At 43.6% G+C, this 15274-nt stretch overlaps 1 protein-coding gene across 1 annotated transcript in view; it reads left to right on the plus strand.

Annotated features, from left to right (window-relative positions):
* Positions 1-1800: 1800 nt before the first annotated feature.
* The window catches only part of PCSK6 (proprotein convertase subtilisin/kexin type 6), an 86365-nt gene continuing 72891 nt past the window's right edge, over positions 1801-15274 (plus strand). Inside the window, exon 1 of the mRNA XM_088136406.1 lies at positions 1801-2094. Coding sequence (XP_087992532.1) covers positions 1930-2094 — 165 coding nt within the window. The 5' untranslated portion in view covers positions 1801-1929. The remainder of the gene's footprint in view (positions 2095-15274) is intronic.

Below are 15274 nucleotides of genomic sequence, written 5' to 3' on the forward strand. Positions count from 1 at the left end.
GTTGAGAAACACTGAATTAAACCCATAACTAGAGCATGTCTTTCCACTGAATTCCTCATTCCAAAGAGGGAGCTACCAGCTCCAGTCATGCCATACGCTAAGCTAGAATACCATTTGCCTTTATAGCTTAGTATGTTGGATGAATCCAGCCAATTATCGTTTATTAAATAAAGCAAGGTTATACAAACGATAACGTAGCATTGATGGGAAGTCAGCCAATGACTAGTGGCAGCAGGCTTGTCTGCAGGAAGGGGGGGTTAAAAAAAGGGGGGGGGAAGATGGCCCCATGGGATTGACATCCTGCCTCTTTTTTACATATACCACATAGTAAAAAAAAAGGGAGAGGGCTTTGACTGCATGGTTCTGGCCACCATCTTGACTTTTTTGACCCCCTTTGCAGAGACCCAAGAGAGAGAGCTTTCTTCATTTATGTGAAGAAATTGAGTTGCTAGAAAGCAAAAGCAAAAAAGCCTTGCAATCTTTCTCAGCTTGACCTGGAAATTCTGGGGTTCAGCTTGGGACTTCACAGACGCAAACCTACTTTCTGCACTGAGTTGCAACTGTTTGCCCACCTTTGTGAAGAACAGCAAAGCCGTTCTAAACGGTGCATTTAAATGCTTAGTGGATTCCTTGTTCGAGTAACAGTGGATTCCCTGTTCCAATAACAGCAAATCTATACCCGACTGTTATTTTATTATGATTTCCACAGGCAAAGTTGCATTGGTTTCCACTGGGGCAGCCGTGTTAATCTTTTGTAGCAAAAACTAAGACATTTGTGACACCTTAAAGGCAAACAAATTTATTATTATAAGCTTACATAGCAATGCATTCGTTATTCTTTAGGAAGCCACAAGAGTCTTATTTTGTTTCGGAGGCTGTATATTTTAGTTTTAATGTGCCTGTTGGTTTTATGACTTCAAAATCTATAGAAAGGCAGTTATTTATCGGGGCAACTCAAGGTCACGAGAGTGTAAAAGCTTTAAAAGAACTCCTTGTGAGACAAAATGGTAACTAAAGCACAAAAGGAGAGAAAGGTAGGGAAAAGCAATAATGTTACGTTTGGAATTCTGCTTCCCTCCTATTATACCACCATCAACTTGTTCAAAAACTAAACTATGTAAAACACTAGCAGACAGCAACGGTGAAAAAACCAGCCTCCATCATCACGCACCCAGGCACGCATAACCGATACTTTAAATTGAAATCAATAGGAGTAAAGTACAGTTGAGCCCACCCTTGGCTTTCCGGGGCCGACAGCGAAACAGAAATTTGGCCACCGAAACGGATGCGGAGTCCCTCTGTCAACAAAATAAAATCGCTGGAAACTCCGTCCTCGAAGAAACGGTCAGGATATTCTAAGCCCTGGCGGGGTGACTGATGCTTTGCTGGGGTCGCAGAAGCCCCGGGGAAGAACGGGGGGGTTGACCAGGTCGCGGCGACCGGCTTTATTGGGTCGGCCCGGAGCTCTCCCGGCAGCGGCGCTAGCGGTTCCGACGGCCCAGGCTGCCTCGCCGGCTGAAGGCGGAATGCCAGCGGCAGCGGCAGACACCCGTCCTCCGTTCGGCAGCATCACTGACCCAAGTCCAACCCGCCGCCGAAAAGCTCCAGGGCGGGGAGCGAAGCGATGGCTGGCGACCCGCGGCCGGACTGCCCGTCCCAGCTGGGACCCGCCGGCGGCGGCGCTTGGCTCCGGCGCAGCCAGCCCGAGCGCGCCCCTCGCGGGGGAGGCCATCCCCGCCCGCGCCTCCACCCCCTCCCGGCTTCCCCCGGCCGCGTCCGCCTTAAGAGGTCGAGGCTCCACCCACCGGCGGGCTAAGGCAGGCGGCCGCCTGGCTGCGATTCGCTCTCGCCGGGCTTCCAGCGGCAGGCTTCTCGCGCGCGGTGGTCGCCCGCGGGGCTTCTTCGGCGCGTCCAGCTGCGGCCGCCGCCATGCGCCCCTGGGAGACCTGCCTGCTGCTGCTGGCGGCGCTGCCGGCTTGCCTGGCCAGGCGCTCCCGGACCGTCTACACCAACCATTGGGCCGTGCGGGTGCTGGGGGGCCCCGGCGAGGCGGACCGGCTGGCCTCCGCTTACGGCTACCTGAACCTCGGGCAGGTGAGGCGCACAACTTCCGCGCTGCTCACGGGGCTGGACGGCGGGGGAGAGCGGGGCGCGGAGGGGTGGCGGGAGAGAGCCCCCCGCGCGGTCCCTCCTCTCCTGTAATTGCGCCGCGCCGCGGCACTCCCGAAAGAACTTTCCCACTCTCGGCACCGCTTTTTCTCCCGCGACCCACCTTCTCCTTGACGGAGGCGCCGCGCGGAGGGGAAACCAGCGAGGGAGCGGTGTAAACCGTCCCGATCCGGTTTGAAGGCAAAGTGCGAGGTCCTGTTCGATCAGATGAAGAGCCGGAGGGATGGGCGTCCTTCTCGGGAAGGGAGAAATGCCCGCTGGCCCGAGGCTGAGATTCTCCACTTTGGCTAAGTCTGGCGAGGCGAGGCGATGCCTCTCAGGTTCACCCGGGCGCGGTGCGATCCTGGCCGAAGTCGACTTGGGGAGGTTCGGCGAGGCGCATTCCCCAGTCGCTGCATCAACCGGGGCTGCTTACTTCCGAGTAGGCACAGCGCGGATTGCGACAGGCTGGGCTTCCCAGTCAGGTCAACTCTCCATTGATTTCAAGCTTGCGGCGCCTCTTGGCTGCCAGCGAAGAGGACTCTCCTCGACTGGATCGGTGCCTTGAAGAAATGGATAGCAGATGTCTCCCTGGGCTGAAGCCGAGCATGTCCTACCCATCTCTTGCCCGCTGGAGGGGGCTTTTTAGCTTAGGAAAGCAGACATCATCCCATTGAGCTGGCTAGACTTTTTAAAATGGTGCCAGGTTCTTTCCTGGTTTTGCACAGATTTGCTGAGGTGTTACACGGCAAATGAAATGCCCAGGCGCATGGTGGTGTAGTCTCAGGATGACTGAGGAAATGCTAGAGAGGTGAAAAAGCACATTTCTCCATTTTTGCTTGAATGCGCTGGCCTAAAGACCCCTTCCAGACTGGGCAAATGTCACCTTTAGACTGTCTAGAGAATGAGCCACCATATTTGGAGATGGGCCTGTGTGGCTCTCTCTGTTCCAGCATGGCAAAGTTCTTTGTTGGCTTGAACAATAGATGCTGGGGTTTTGAACCCACAACCTCTATGGCAAAAGCTAGTTTATTTCTCAGATTCCTTCTTGGATGGATGTTGGGTTCTTTCTTGAGCAGGAAGTTGGAAGGAGGGCTCTGCTGGTTTTTAGGGATTATGACAGCTTGTGAAGCTATCATCTACCTTGGCTAAACTGCCTCATGTCTCTCCTATACATATTCCGCTCCCCCCATGCACATCCTTGGCTGAATTTGTGCCCTGGGTTCCAGGGTTTTCTTCCACATCTATAACCTTTCTTCACCTGTTCTTCCTCCCCTTGGCCCATAGCCAATTAACTTTTAATTTCCAACCTCAACTTTTTGCAGAGGACTTTTCTGTCCAAAGGATTGGAGTAGAGATTTCCAAAAGGAGAGGACCCAAAAGGTAATTAGCTAGATCCTGAAAGCTGAAAGAAAGAAAGAAAAAAAACCCAGAAAAATAACCAGAGATGGACTCCAGAGGGAACTGCCTGTTGGAAATGAATCAATATTTAATTTTTGCCCAGCAAAACATGCCCTTATCAATTTAATACCATTTATAAAACCATTTATATATTTCTTCCCAGCTGCAATATATGTAAGATTAATTGATTTCTCTGTGGGTTTCTTTTTTCTTTCTTTTTTCTTTTTTGAGGATTGTGGCAGGAAGAAATGGAGGAAGTCCTGAAATACCTGCAAAACTGAAACTTTTGAGATTCTTGCCAATACTATGTTTTATCCCTCTTGGTAACTGTATTTGGCAGCTTTTGCAGATTTTAATAGTGTCTCTTTTTTTCCATCCCATCTCAGAGTTAAAGATGATCCTTTGGTTTAGGGGGCTTTGTTAAAACAAAAGTAAAGCCACTGGCTGCATTCGTACTGAAACCCAAAGTAATCAAACGTATTTTAGCTTAGCTTGTTTTGTAAAATCAGACCATGCAATTAGTATATGGTTTAGTGTGGGCTGAGAATCCAAAAAGCATGGTTAATCATAGGTAAATATGTTGTGTAGACCCAGCTATTCCTTAAAAATAATAGTTTATGCAGTACTTTAAGTCCCTTGTTGGTTAGGCTTAGTAAATTGGGTGAACCCAACCAGTGCAATAAATCACGGTTAAGGAATAAAGTGCAAACCCAGTTATCAAAACACAGCCAACTGTCTTTCGTAATTAATGAATCTCAGAAAGGGAAAAAGCATTGCTTCGAAAGGCAAGGAACGTCTGATGGAGCAAGAGAACTTTCTGTAAAAATTGAGGGCACCACATCCGAGGGAGGAGATTGACGGGCTGGCCTGTGCTCAGGGGAAGGTGATAATATTGGGAAGGTATCCAGCATCCAAGACAGGATAGCTGTGAATAGCAGTTGGTTGGCAGTGGGGCACCGTTCTTCATTAATACCCTTTGTGTAGGTTTTCCATCAGCCTCTGGTTAGTGATTGTGAGATGAGGATGCTGGACTTGGGCCAGGGGTGATGGGGGTTGTCGTTCATGACTTACAGTCCAACAGGAGAGTGCCACATTTAGGGAGACTTGCTTTAGGTTATATTGTGATTGCTTCTGGCTCAAATGGAGGTCATTCTGCAGGTTGTGAATTTCTGGTCATCTTCTTTGGCTTGCTAGTTGAAAGGATTCTTAGCCTACCTTCTAATTATTCTGGTGGTGGTAAACTAGGATTAGATAATACTGCTTGAGACTATACAAGGAGCTCCTGTGATTGAATTAATGCCCCCCCCCAATCTGCTTCCTTGCAGACAAAACGTGAACAAGTTAAGGAGAAGCCTAGCTGATGTTTCTCCAACATGCTGATAGACAGCCATGACTGACTGACAGACAATGGATGGGTTCACACAACACGCTTGCTTGTTTATGGCTGAGTGTGTTGTGTGAACCCATCCATTGTCGGTCAGTCAGTCATGGCTGCCTATCAGTTGTATGAACCCTCAACTCAGGTTATCCAATAAACCGTGACTTAAGCCAGCGCAATCACAGCTGTGATCTAGAATTATACATCTAAGATACAAGGGCAAGAGGGAATTTAACTCCGGAGAAGGCACCTTGATCAGAGGCTGGATTCATGTAATAGTCACAAACAGACTATTAAGGTAGTCTGTTTGTGGTTTAACCATTGGGATTTATAAACCATAGTTTATGGCTTAACACAAGGTGAGAACCCAACTGTTTTAGTATTCGGTGCATATTTGAGGAGAATAATAGGAGTCCAGTTAACTTCACTGTGTTAAAGTTTATTTATTTGGCAGTTTGTACTGGAGGTCCCCTCTATCACTCTCTTTTCTTGCAGTACAGCTTTACCCCATGTTCTGATCCAGCATCCATCTTGTTGACTTTTTTCTGTAGCTAGCTTATTTATTTGTTTGTTTGTTTGTTTATTTGCCATATTTATATAGCTGCCCATCTCACACAAAGTGACTCTGGGCAGCATACAACAATTAAAAAGAATAAATACATAAAAACAATTACAAATAAAAGCTATAAAAGCATGATCACTTCCAGGCACATGTAGGATAAACTTTGGAATGAGGACAATGAAGGTGCAATCATGTTGAAATAGTGTGGGCAAAAAGAGAATTTAAAAAAAAGTGGTCTCTTATCAAGGGCACTAATAAGTAATGGGGGTTATGTTGTACATGATTTCCCCACATGATTAGTAGGATGCCAGGAGAGAAGAGAACACTGTTGTTAGCAAATATCTAAGCCATCAACTCAAGTTTAAAGATAATCTCAGTTATTCAAACCCTAATGCTGTGCGGCATTCCACATGAAGCACTTGTTGCTCTCTGTGAGAGAATGAAGAACTTGGATCTAAATGGATCCTTTGGCTGCATTGCAAATCTTGGTCCAATCCTAGTTACAGGTGGTGCTTCTGATGCTTTGCAGAAGATGCTCTCCTGTGCGAGAGAGTGAGTTCTTACTTAGTCCATAAGACACAACATGATAGCAAAACTAATAGTGGCAAAACAAATAGAAACAGAGCAGCTGGCTCAGAAGAAGGGGCCAAGATATGTGGGGCAGGAAGGAGAAAGATATGCAAGAGATGTTGAATACTGTTTCAACATATAGGACTTTTTCTGAAAACACAGCAGTTGGTCATGGCTTCCTATTTTCTTAAATAAATAATACTTACCAGAAGTTCTTGGGAGGTTGCCTGAATGGTCCAGTTCTCTCTGTGGGCTGGAGCCTGACATTTTGTCTGCATGTGTCAATGGACTGCAGTTTGTATTGGTCAAAACCCCTGAAGAACTTTGTCAGTTCTTGGCTTAAAACTCTCTCCAGCATTTCTTTGAGTTTTCATTGTGATGACCTCTGCTGAACTTTGATTCTCCCAGGATGTCCTGCAGTCTTTTTTTTCCCTATGTTCTTCAGCTGCAAAGAAGTTTTTGATTTTTTTTTTAATCCCTGCATATTGCTTTTCTTGCTGGCTCTACTGTTTTTTGATCCACTGCTTCTCTGTCCTGGTAGCAGGGCAATTTGGGTGCTAAAAGGACTGGTAATAAATTTTGACTTCTACGTTTCAGCCCTCTTTTCAGTACAGTTAAGCCAACAAGCTCTGCTGTTAAATATTTAAGGTGCCTGAGGGCAAAATGGGGAAGACCAAATTGACTGAAATAGGTCAATGTCCCGGAATCAATAGCTATGGTCTAAGACTATGCAAACCCGTAGTGGACTGAACTCACACAATCCACTGAACCAAAAATTAACCATATTAACTGGGTTTGTGCAACAGACTGAACCACAAATCAGCCAAACATACTTTACCTTTGTTTTACAAACCATGCCAACCTCTTGAGAGGTTGTAAAATAAATTAGCTTAGTAATTAGAATTACAGTTCTCCCAGGAAGCACAGCTTGGAGGCTGGGTCACATAATATGATAGACGAAAGCATGATTAGTTACTTTGGATTCAATGTGTTATCCGAAACCTATATATTCACATGTTGGGTGAATACAACCTAGAACATCACCTCCAGAAGTGCTAATCAACTGGAAGAAGGCTGTGAAAAGCTGCACTGATACTGTTGTCAAGAAAGTGATACAAACCTGTTCATGAAATTGCAAGGACTCAAGTTCAACTTGAAGGAAGCTTTACTTTTTATCCTTACTTTTTCCCCCTTCATATTGCAAAATGAGAGGGGGAAATATGAGTAAGTCTTACTATGCAAACACAGCCCATAATTGTGGAGACAAATGGCATGGTGGGTGAGAAGCCATGAACGTGGCTTCGTGGTTGTCCAAGGAGGTACAGGATGAATGAGTAATATAAAATCACTGCATTGCTTTTGTTCCTGATCTTTAGAGTTTCTTGATGGCCAACTTCCTGGAAGTTTACCCTTAACCCTTGCCCCCATCTTAATTGATGCTAGATAGCTGCCATCCAAATTTTTCTGTCTTTCTTGTTTCTGTGGAAATAATTGGTGGAAGTGTCCCAACTTTGAGATGATCCTTCTCCATATGACTGCTTTTGAGTTGAGTTGAGTTGAGTTTTCACAATGTCCAATTGCAGGTAAGGGTGATAGATGACTCCCTGACTTCTGGCAGGGAGCATTTATTTGGGTGGAATTGGCAGGCCCCCATTTCCATGGAACAGATTAGCCTGTACCCTTCCATGTGCTAACAGTGGTGGTGCTACAGAGCAAAGAATGCCTTTTCACTGTTTGGGATTTGCCCACTGCAGACATAAACAGGCTGAGCCAAGCAGCACTGATCTGGTGGCTTGGGGGCATCAAAGCATGGCACTGCAGACAGAGGCAAAAGAACAGGACTTTTGCCCATTTGGGAAACCAAAACAGTTTGGAGCAGCTTGAGTTAACCCCATTGATGCTATCTGTCCTGTTTGCAAATGAATATTGGCATGGCCACTTGATTATATGGCTGATCTTAGCTGGTCTTTTGGAAGAACCTGGTTGGAAATTTGGAGTAGTGCCCCTTTCCTATAACTGCCTGTCTTCAGAATGGGTTGGGCACTTGGCTAAAAGTGTTAGCAATGCTACTACAGCAGCAGAAATTCTGTTGCTCTGGGATGATGATGATGATGACGACGACGATGATATTTATATCTTGCCTTGATTTTGTACCCCTTGAGGTGGCATACATACTGTTCCTCCTATTTTCCCCACAATAACATCCCTGGGAGGTGGGCTGAGCTGAGAGAAAGTGACTGGCCCAAGGGAGGATTAGAACTCATGGTCTCCCAGCTTCTAATTAGGGGTCTTTACAGTACTAGTGAATGGGACAAATGTTCATTTGTTGAATGACTGGCCTGGCCTTTAAGAAGAGAACAAGCTCTTCATTAGCCTTCCTTGACTCAATTCCCTTTAGATATAGTGAACTCTAATTTCCATCACTTTGGCCATGCTGTCTAGGGATAATTAGTATTAGGTAACAGTGGTGAAAACTGGATAAGCCTATTCAAAAAGAGAAGATGAGGGCTGGGATCATGCAGCTTGCTAAGCCAGACTTCCTCAACTTGGGCCCCATACACTTGGGCCTTCACTTCCAAAATTCCTCTGCAAACATGTCTATTGCTAAGAATTCTGGAAGTTAAAATTCATGTATTTGGAGACTGCCTAGGCTGAGCAAGGCTGAGGTGCACCATGACTTTTTTTTAACACTGGTTTGGGGTACAAGTCTTAATGCTTGGGTTCACATGCCACACGAAGCTGAAACCAACCACACGAAAGCTTAAAACTGTCTAAGCTTGCATGTGTTAGAAAAACTTTCAGCGTGCCCACTACACAGTCCTTTGATGATAGAGCTTTCAGAGATCTATTCAATGAGTTCACTTGGAAGTGTTTTATTGAGCACTTGAGAACTGCTGCCAGATCAGATAGACCTGGGCTAAATGGACTATTAGTTAGACTAACAACCAGATGAATTTACTGAAAACAATTGGCCTGGTAGAGAGAGGAGATTCCAGGCAGACTTTGGAAATAATTCCAGCTGGGATTCCCAGGTGCCTTTTCTCAATTTTTTAGAAAACCTTCCTTGAATTATTTCTTCATCTGTTTCTTAGAACAGGGCCTTGCTGCAGACATCTGTGCCTAAAGGAAACTATGTTTCTATGATGCTGGGTCTTTTTCTTTGGCCTTGAATAATTTTTTCCTCTTTTGGCCTCTCCGGCTGCTTATTTTCCTGCACTCTTTTGTTAGTGGTGCATTTCCAATCTTGCGTTTACAACTTAGAAATGACAAACATAGAGAACCGCATAGCTCTTTGCGGGTGGTGGAGAATGTGAATGCTTCCTTTGCCTTGATTGTTTATGAATTTAATTTATACTAAAAATGAAGACCCCAGGGATTGCAGATTAGAACTAGATTTAGAGTTTAGAACTAAATGAACATAATAAAGACGGGAAAATGTAAACTCTACCAGCAGGGGATCAGGAAGGTAGTACTGCAGAAATAAATTACTAACAAAAGAGAGACAACAGAAGAGGCATTGCAAAAACTGGCTTGTGTGGCTTGTATGTACACATAAATAGTAGTCTATATTGTGTAAAAAAAAAAATGATAAAAACTCATTCCTGATGTCAGCATAGACAGATATATGCTCAGATTTTCCATGACCTTATAAAACATGACTTTCAGCCTGTGCAAAGCAAAAACAGGTTATGCCAATTACAGCTACAAGCACATCATCTCACAGAACTTCTAACATTGACTTCTGTGACCTTTGTTGTGGTAGAAACAACTTGGTTCAACCTGCAGAGACAAGTTGGAAAGGGCAGAACTGTTGGTTGTCTCCTGAAACGCAGGAGCAAGTCAGCAGGCAAATTAGCAAAGCAGGAAAATGATTGTGAATAAGTGTGCAGTTGGGGTTACAAGGCTGGGCTGCTGCAAAAGGAACTTCCCAGGAAGGTTAAGAAAGAAACTCTGACCAATTGCTGATCCTTCACATGACTTTGCTACTAAGACATGGGCCTCCCTTCTATTTCACATTAAAATAGAAGCTGCACATTACTTGGCTGAACTCTTGTATGGCTTGCTAGGTTTTGGCTTAATTTATGCTAACCCAGCCCCCGTGATTTGTCAACTCAGGCATATGGCTGTGGTTTGTTCAACAAGCCACAATTAAACCATAGTTTAACACAATGGGTGGCTCAGTCAGAAAGCCTGAAAAACGATGGATTGATGTATTCACCTTCCCTTTTGAAGATAATATATGTAGCTCAGGGTTGAACTGTGGAGTCCTTGGGGTTCTCTGAGCTGGGTTGTTTTCTTGCAAATGTTTCGTTACCCGGCTAGGCAACATCTTCAGTGCTAGGAGGGAGTGGGGTTTGCTCTCTGTTTATATACTGTGGCACGCCCTGCCAGTGTTGCTGGGTGTGTGTGTTTTTCCCCCTCTGGTAGTTGCTTGATTAGGGTATTGTTTACGGCTTGATTGTTTGTCTGGTGTTAATCTTGGTGTTAATCTCTGCTTATCTGGGTGATAATTGCTGTCAGCATTTTAGACCAAGCTAAATCCAAAAATGGGAGGGAATTCCTGGAAGACAAGGCAGCCATCAACAGGCACATAGAGATAAACAACACCTACACACTATTCAAAAGAGTCAATAAAAAGGAAACAAAAGACCAGAACATCTCTTCACCAGCAATACCCTAATCAAGGAACTACCAAAAAAACCCCCAACCCCCCACCCCCACCCCCACCAACACTTGGGAGGGCAAGCCACTGTATATTAACTGAGAGCAAACCCCACTCCATTCTAGCCCTGAAGATGTTACCTAGCCAGGTAATGAAATGCTTGCAAGAAAACAACCAAGCTCAGAGAACCCCAAGGACTCCACATCTTCCCTTTTGTTTTTTAGCTTGATTTTTTTTTCTCTGCAATTGTTTTTCTGGAGGAGATGTAAATATTTAATTTTGCAAATTCCCAGATATAGTTTGTTGCAGCACCATGCAACCAGCACAGTGAAAAGACAGAACATGAGTTGCGTGGTGCCCATTTGTCATTGTGGACATTTAAAAAAAAAAATCTGGTTCCCTTAATATTTTGCTCCATTTGGGGTTGAAAGCTTATAGATTGCTGAGCATGATATGGGAAAATCGATCAAAAGTCGAGGGTAACTAATGTCCTAACAAGGCAAATGGGAGTAGATATGGGAGAACTAACAAGGAGAAGGTGCAGAGAACTAACAAGACAAGGAGTAGAAACACTGGGGAGCTAATTTAACAGCAGCTGATTGAATGTCAGGGTCTCCAGGACTTTGGAGAGCTCCGCTGGCTGTCCAAAGAACCCCAAACAAACACAGTATTGCATAAAACTTGTCATAGTTAAATTTATACCAAAAATGCAAACTTAGAACCAGGGGCAAGTTGAATGTAATCCATTTCACCATAGTGGATGAATTGAAACCAGGTGATCTCTAGCTGTTCTGTCTGCTCTTAGGGTGCTAACTCTGAGTGGTGGCATTCAGGTCTCCAGAGCTTTCTGGTTCGTTCAAGTGGACCTGGATGGGACATTCCTTCAGACAGAGGGTTGTTCTGTGGAAGGCTCAACAGATGCTTATCCTGAGTCCTTCTTTACATGAACAATTTATTGAATTGATTTTGAAAGCAGATCCCAATGGGGGGACCATTTCCCAATCTATATCTGAATGTGGGCTAGTTGCAAGGCTGTTAACCCTTTGTCCCCTGCTGCATTTCTAAACCAAGCATACTCTCTTTGCTTTAGAAGGAATGACCCATTTGTAGAAGTTGAAGCTTGCTTTCTAGTGCAAACAGCTGATGGGGCAACTCATTCAGCCCAGGTTGTAGCAGAAAAGACCCAGAGTGAAAACCCTCCTACATATCTGTCTAGGTTGAATTGAAACATGTTTGTTTTTTTTAACCCATTTTTTCAGATTCCCACAACATACTGAATTATGGGCCAACCACCTAGTTTAGGCTTACACAATGTGTTAGGTTAAAATGTGGCTGGCTGGTTTATGGTTCAGTTGCATGAATGGAGGCATTGACATTTTATTTTTCATAACTCATTTGGGGATTTTGCTTTTTAGAGTGCGCTAGACACCATTCTGCAGGCTAAATATAGATATGTATTTCTCTGCTTATTTATAACCTTTACTTCTTGGGAGGTAAGAATTCAGCTAAGCAAGGCTCAAACTTGCTTCTGGCACTCTGCTAAAGAGTCTTGGAGGATTACAGTTACATTCTGTCTGCATTGATTGTTACCTTTTTTAAAAAAGAAGGACAAACTCCAAACTTAAAACAACTTTGGTGGAGAAACAAAGTGCAACTTTTGAATAACATACTGCCCCTTAAAAAAAGAAAGTGAAAAAAAAAATAATGGTATGTGTTTATCTCCCACTCCTTCAGCCAAATGGGGTGGGGGTGTATGGTAGGATTTGCACGCTGCGCAAAACCAAAATGATTCTGATTTATTCAGTAAACCATGGTTCAACAAATACATCTTTGCTGGTATGCTGGATTCTAATTCCTTGCATTACCAGCATCAGTTCCCTGATTATCCATGAGAGAGTAACAATCAGTTTCTCATCCCTGTATTAGTGGAATTGAACTGGTTCAGAAATAAAATGTATTCTTGTTAGTTTAGTCTCCTCGATTGCACCAAATGACTGGGAAAGATAGGCAGTGTAGTCCAAAACATCTGGAAGGTACCAGGTAGGGAATGACTAGTGTCATATGGGAACTGGAAGCAAGTGGGCTGTGTGTGTGCGTTAGATAAAGCATTTCCCTGACTCCTTTTGTTCCAGGGTGCTACAAACCTCAACATGACTGGGTTTGCCCATCATGCTAACTTGGTTTGTTTAGGTTTGGCTTAGCACGCTATAGGAAGGCAATTATTAAACCATGGTTTATGGCTTAGTGTGTTGTATGAACTCAATCAGTTGTGGTTTAGCCAATAAACAATGGCTAAAAAAATTGTACTTTAGTGCATTATATAATCCCACCTATCTACCTCCTTCTGCCCACAGCAGTCCATGAAGATAAAACTGTTATGACATATGCCTACATTATCAAAAAATGAAATATTTGTTTTCCTTTTGTATTAATGGTTTATTTATTCCAATACAGATGTATGCAGAAAGCCAGATTCCAGCCATGGAAACTTAATGAGTGACTTTAGGCTAGTCACTCTCTTTCAGCCCAACCTGCCGGGGGGGGGGGGTAGAGAAAAATTGGAAGAAGGGTGTTTATGGTTGCTGCTTTGAGCTTCTAAATGAAAGGCAGGATATAAATCTGACAGACAAATAAAGTTCTATAATGCAGTCTGATATACCTCCAATCAAAATTAAGGTTCATGGTTCTCAATGAAGCCTATTCCCTGGTAAATGTGTATAAGACTGAACTTTTAGTGGATCAATACAACTAAGAAACCTCCCTGAAGGTGCACACACTACAGAACCTATGGATTTGGCTAGATGGCTAACTTGACTGACACTGGGGTTTTGTTCTTTTCTCCTCTTCTCTCCATTGGATAAAGTTGTGATGACTTTGTTTCACTCTTAAATAATTTAGAGCTGTGTTCCTCAACCTCAGCAATTTTAAGATGTGTGGACTTCAACTCCCAGAATTCCCCAGCCAGCTATGGCTATGCTATGTGTGGAGTTGAAGTCCACACATCTTAAAGTTGCTGAGGTTGAGGAACACTGATTTAGAGGGTTACAATGATTGCCCTTGCAGCTGTTGGCCTGGAGAACATCAATGTTTCTATAAGCGGTGGGGTTGTTGTACTTTACAACCCATTTTCCCGGAATCAGTGTCCAGATCCTTGCCACACCAACAAAATAACCATGGCCTTTAGCTTCTTCTCAGATGGGTGCACCTGTGAGGGCCAGATGGTTTTTCTGAGGGTTTTGATTCCGAGTTCTTGCCTGCTTTGTAACTTTGGGGGCTATTTTTCAGATGAAGCAGATTTTGTTGCTATAACAGAGCTGGAGAACAACAAAGGTTAACTTTGTTGTATGAAGCTCTGAATTTTTTTCTTTTCTTCCCCCCCCCCCCCCAATTTCGGTTTGGCTCATTCTTCTAGTAAGAGGCTAAAATTTTGAATTTATCTATTCACACACGCCTTTGACCAGATTAGACAGCCTCTCTATCTTGGTTCCGGTTGGACTCAGTCCTAGACAGTCCAAGGAGATTAACTTAAATACGGTGGCAGAACTGATCTTTGGAGGCAGTGCAAATGTGCAAACAGTCAGGCTGGGGCAAGTAATCATACCTGTGGAACAGCAGTGCCCAAAGAGAATTAGCTCATTCTCCAGAGTTCCCCAGAAGGAAAAGAAGGTAGCTGCAGACCCACATTTTACATTGAAGCATTCCCAATGCTCAACATCAAGGTTTAAACAACTAATGTATGACAAGCACATGCTATTAAAGTCCCTCAGCTTTAGATGATGGGGCTTCTCTTTGCGGAGTAGATGTTCCCCATTATCTCCTCACCCTCTGCGCTTTCAACTCTGTGAAGAAAATGGGTGGAAGGAGGATGAAGAACATACAAGAACAATAGTGAGGATTCTCCAGAAGAGAGGGAATCTATTCTGTTGGGTGGATGTTATTTCCCCTTTAGTAGGGGGAATACAATTAAATTTCCATCACTGTCTTTAAATCTTTATGACTGTTCCCAGGATATTTTAGGTACAGTTTTGTATTTGTCTCAATGAGGAGTTAAACCTCATTATGCATATTTTATTTTATGATCTTTTTACTAAATAAATATTTCAGGCCAAATTGTTGTCTACTAAGATATATTAAATTAATATTATGTCCTTTTTTAAAAAAAAAGTTGACTGAATGTAAGTCTAATAATCATGCTTTATCTATGTGTTCTCTAGAAGTCAAAAACAACTAGATGGCACATAATCAATCATGTTTAATCAGATCTCTCTTTATTTAAGGGCAGCTTTTCCTAACCTGATCTCCTGCCAAATGTATTGGGGGTACATGTAAGCTGCATTCGCACAAGACCTTAATCTGGTATTATTCATTTAATCCATTTTCTGAATTTGCACAAAAGAATGAATCATTGACTAACCAAGCAGGTTGGGCTGAATTTAATTAAGTTTAACACTAACAAAGCCTAGAATGTCTATGAATTATCTATTCAGTCTTTACCTGATCTGGTTAAGCCTGTTGAGTGATCACAGCCATCATAACCTTTCCTGATTTTAAA

The sequence above is a fragment of the Python bivittatus genome, unplaced genomic scaffold (genome assembly GCF_059951505.1).
Source record: "Python bivittatus isolate LINGU-HERP-01145 unplaced genomic scaffold, Pbiv_v1 ctg000140_np1212, whole genome shotgun sequence".
NCBI classification, from domain to species: domain Eukaryota; kingdom Metazoa; phylum Chordata; class Lepidosauria; order Squamata; family Pythonidae; genus Python; species Python bivittatus.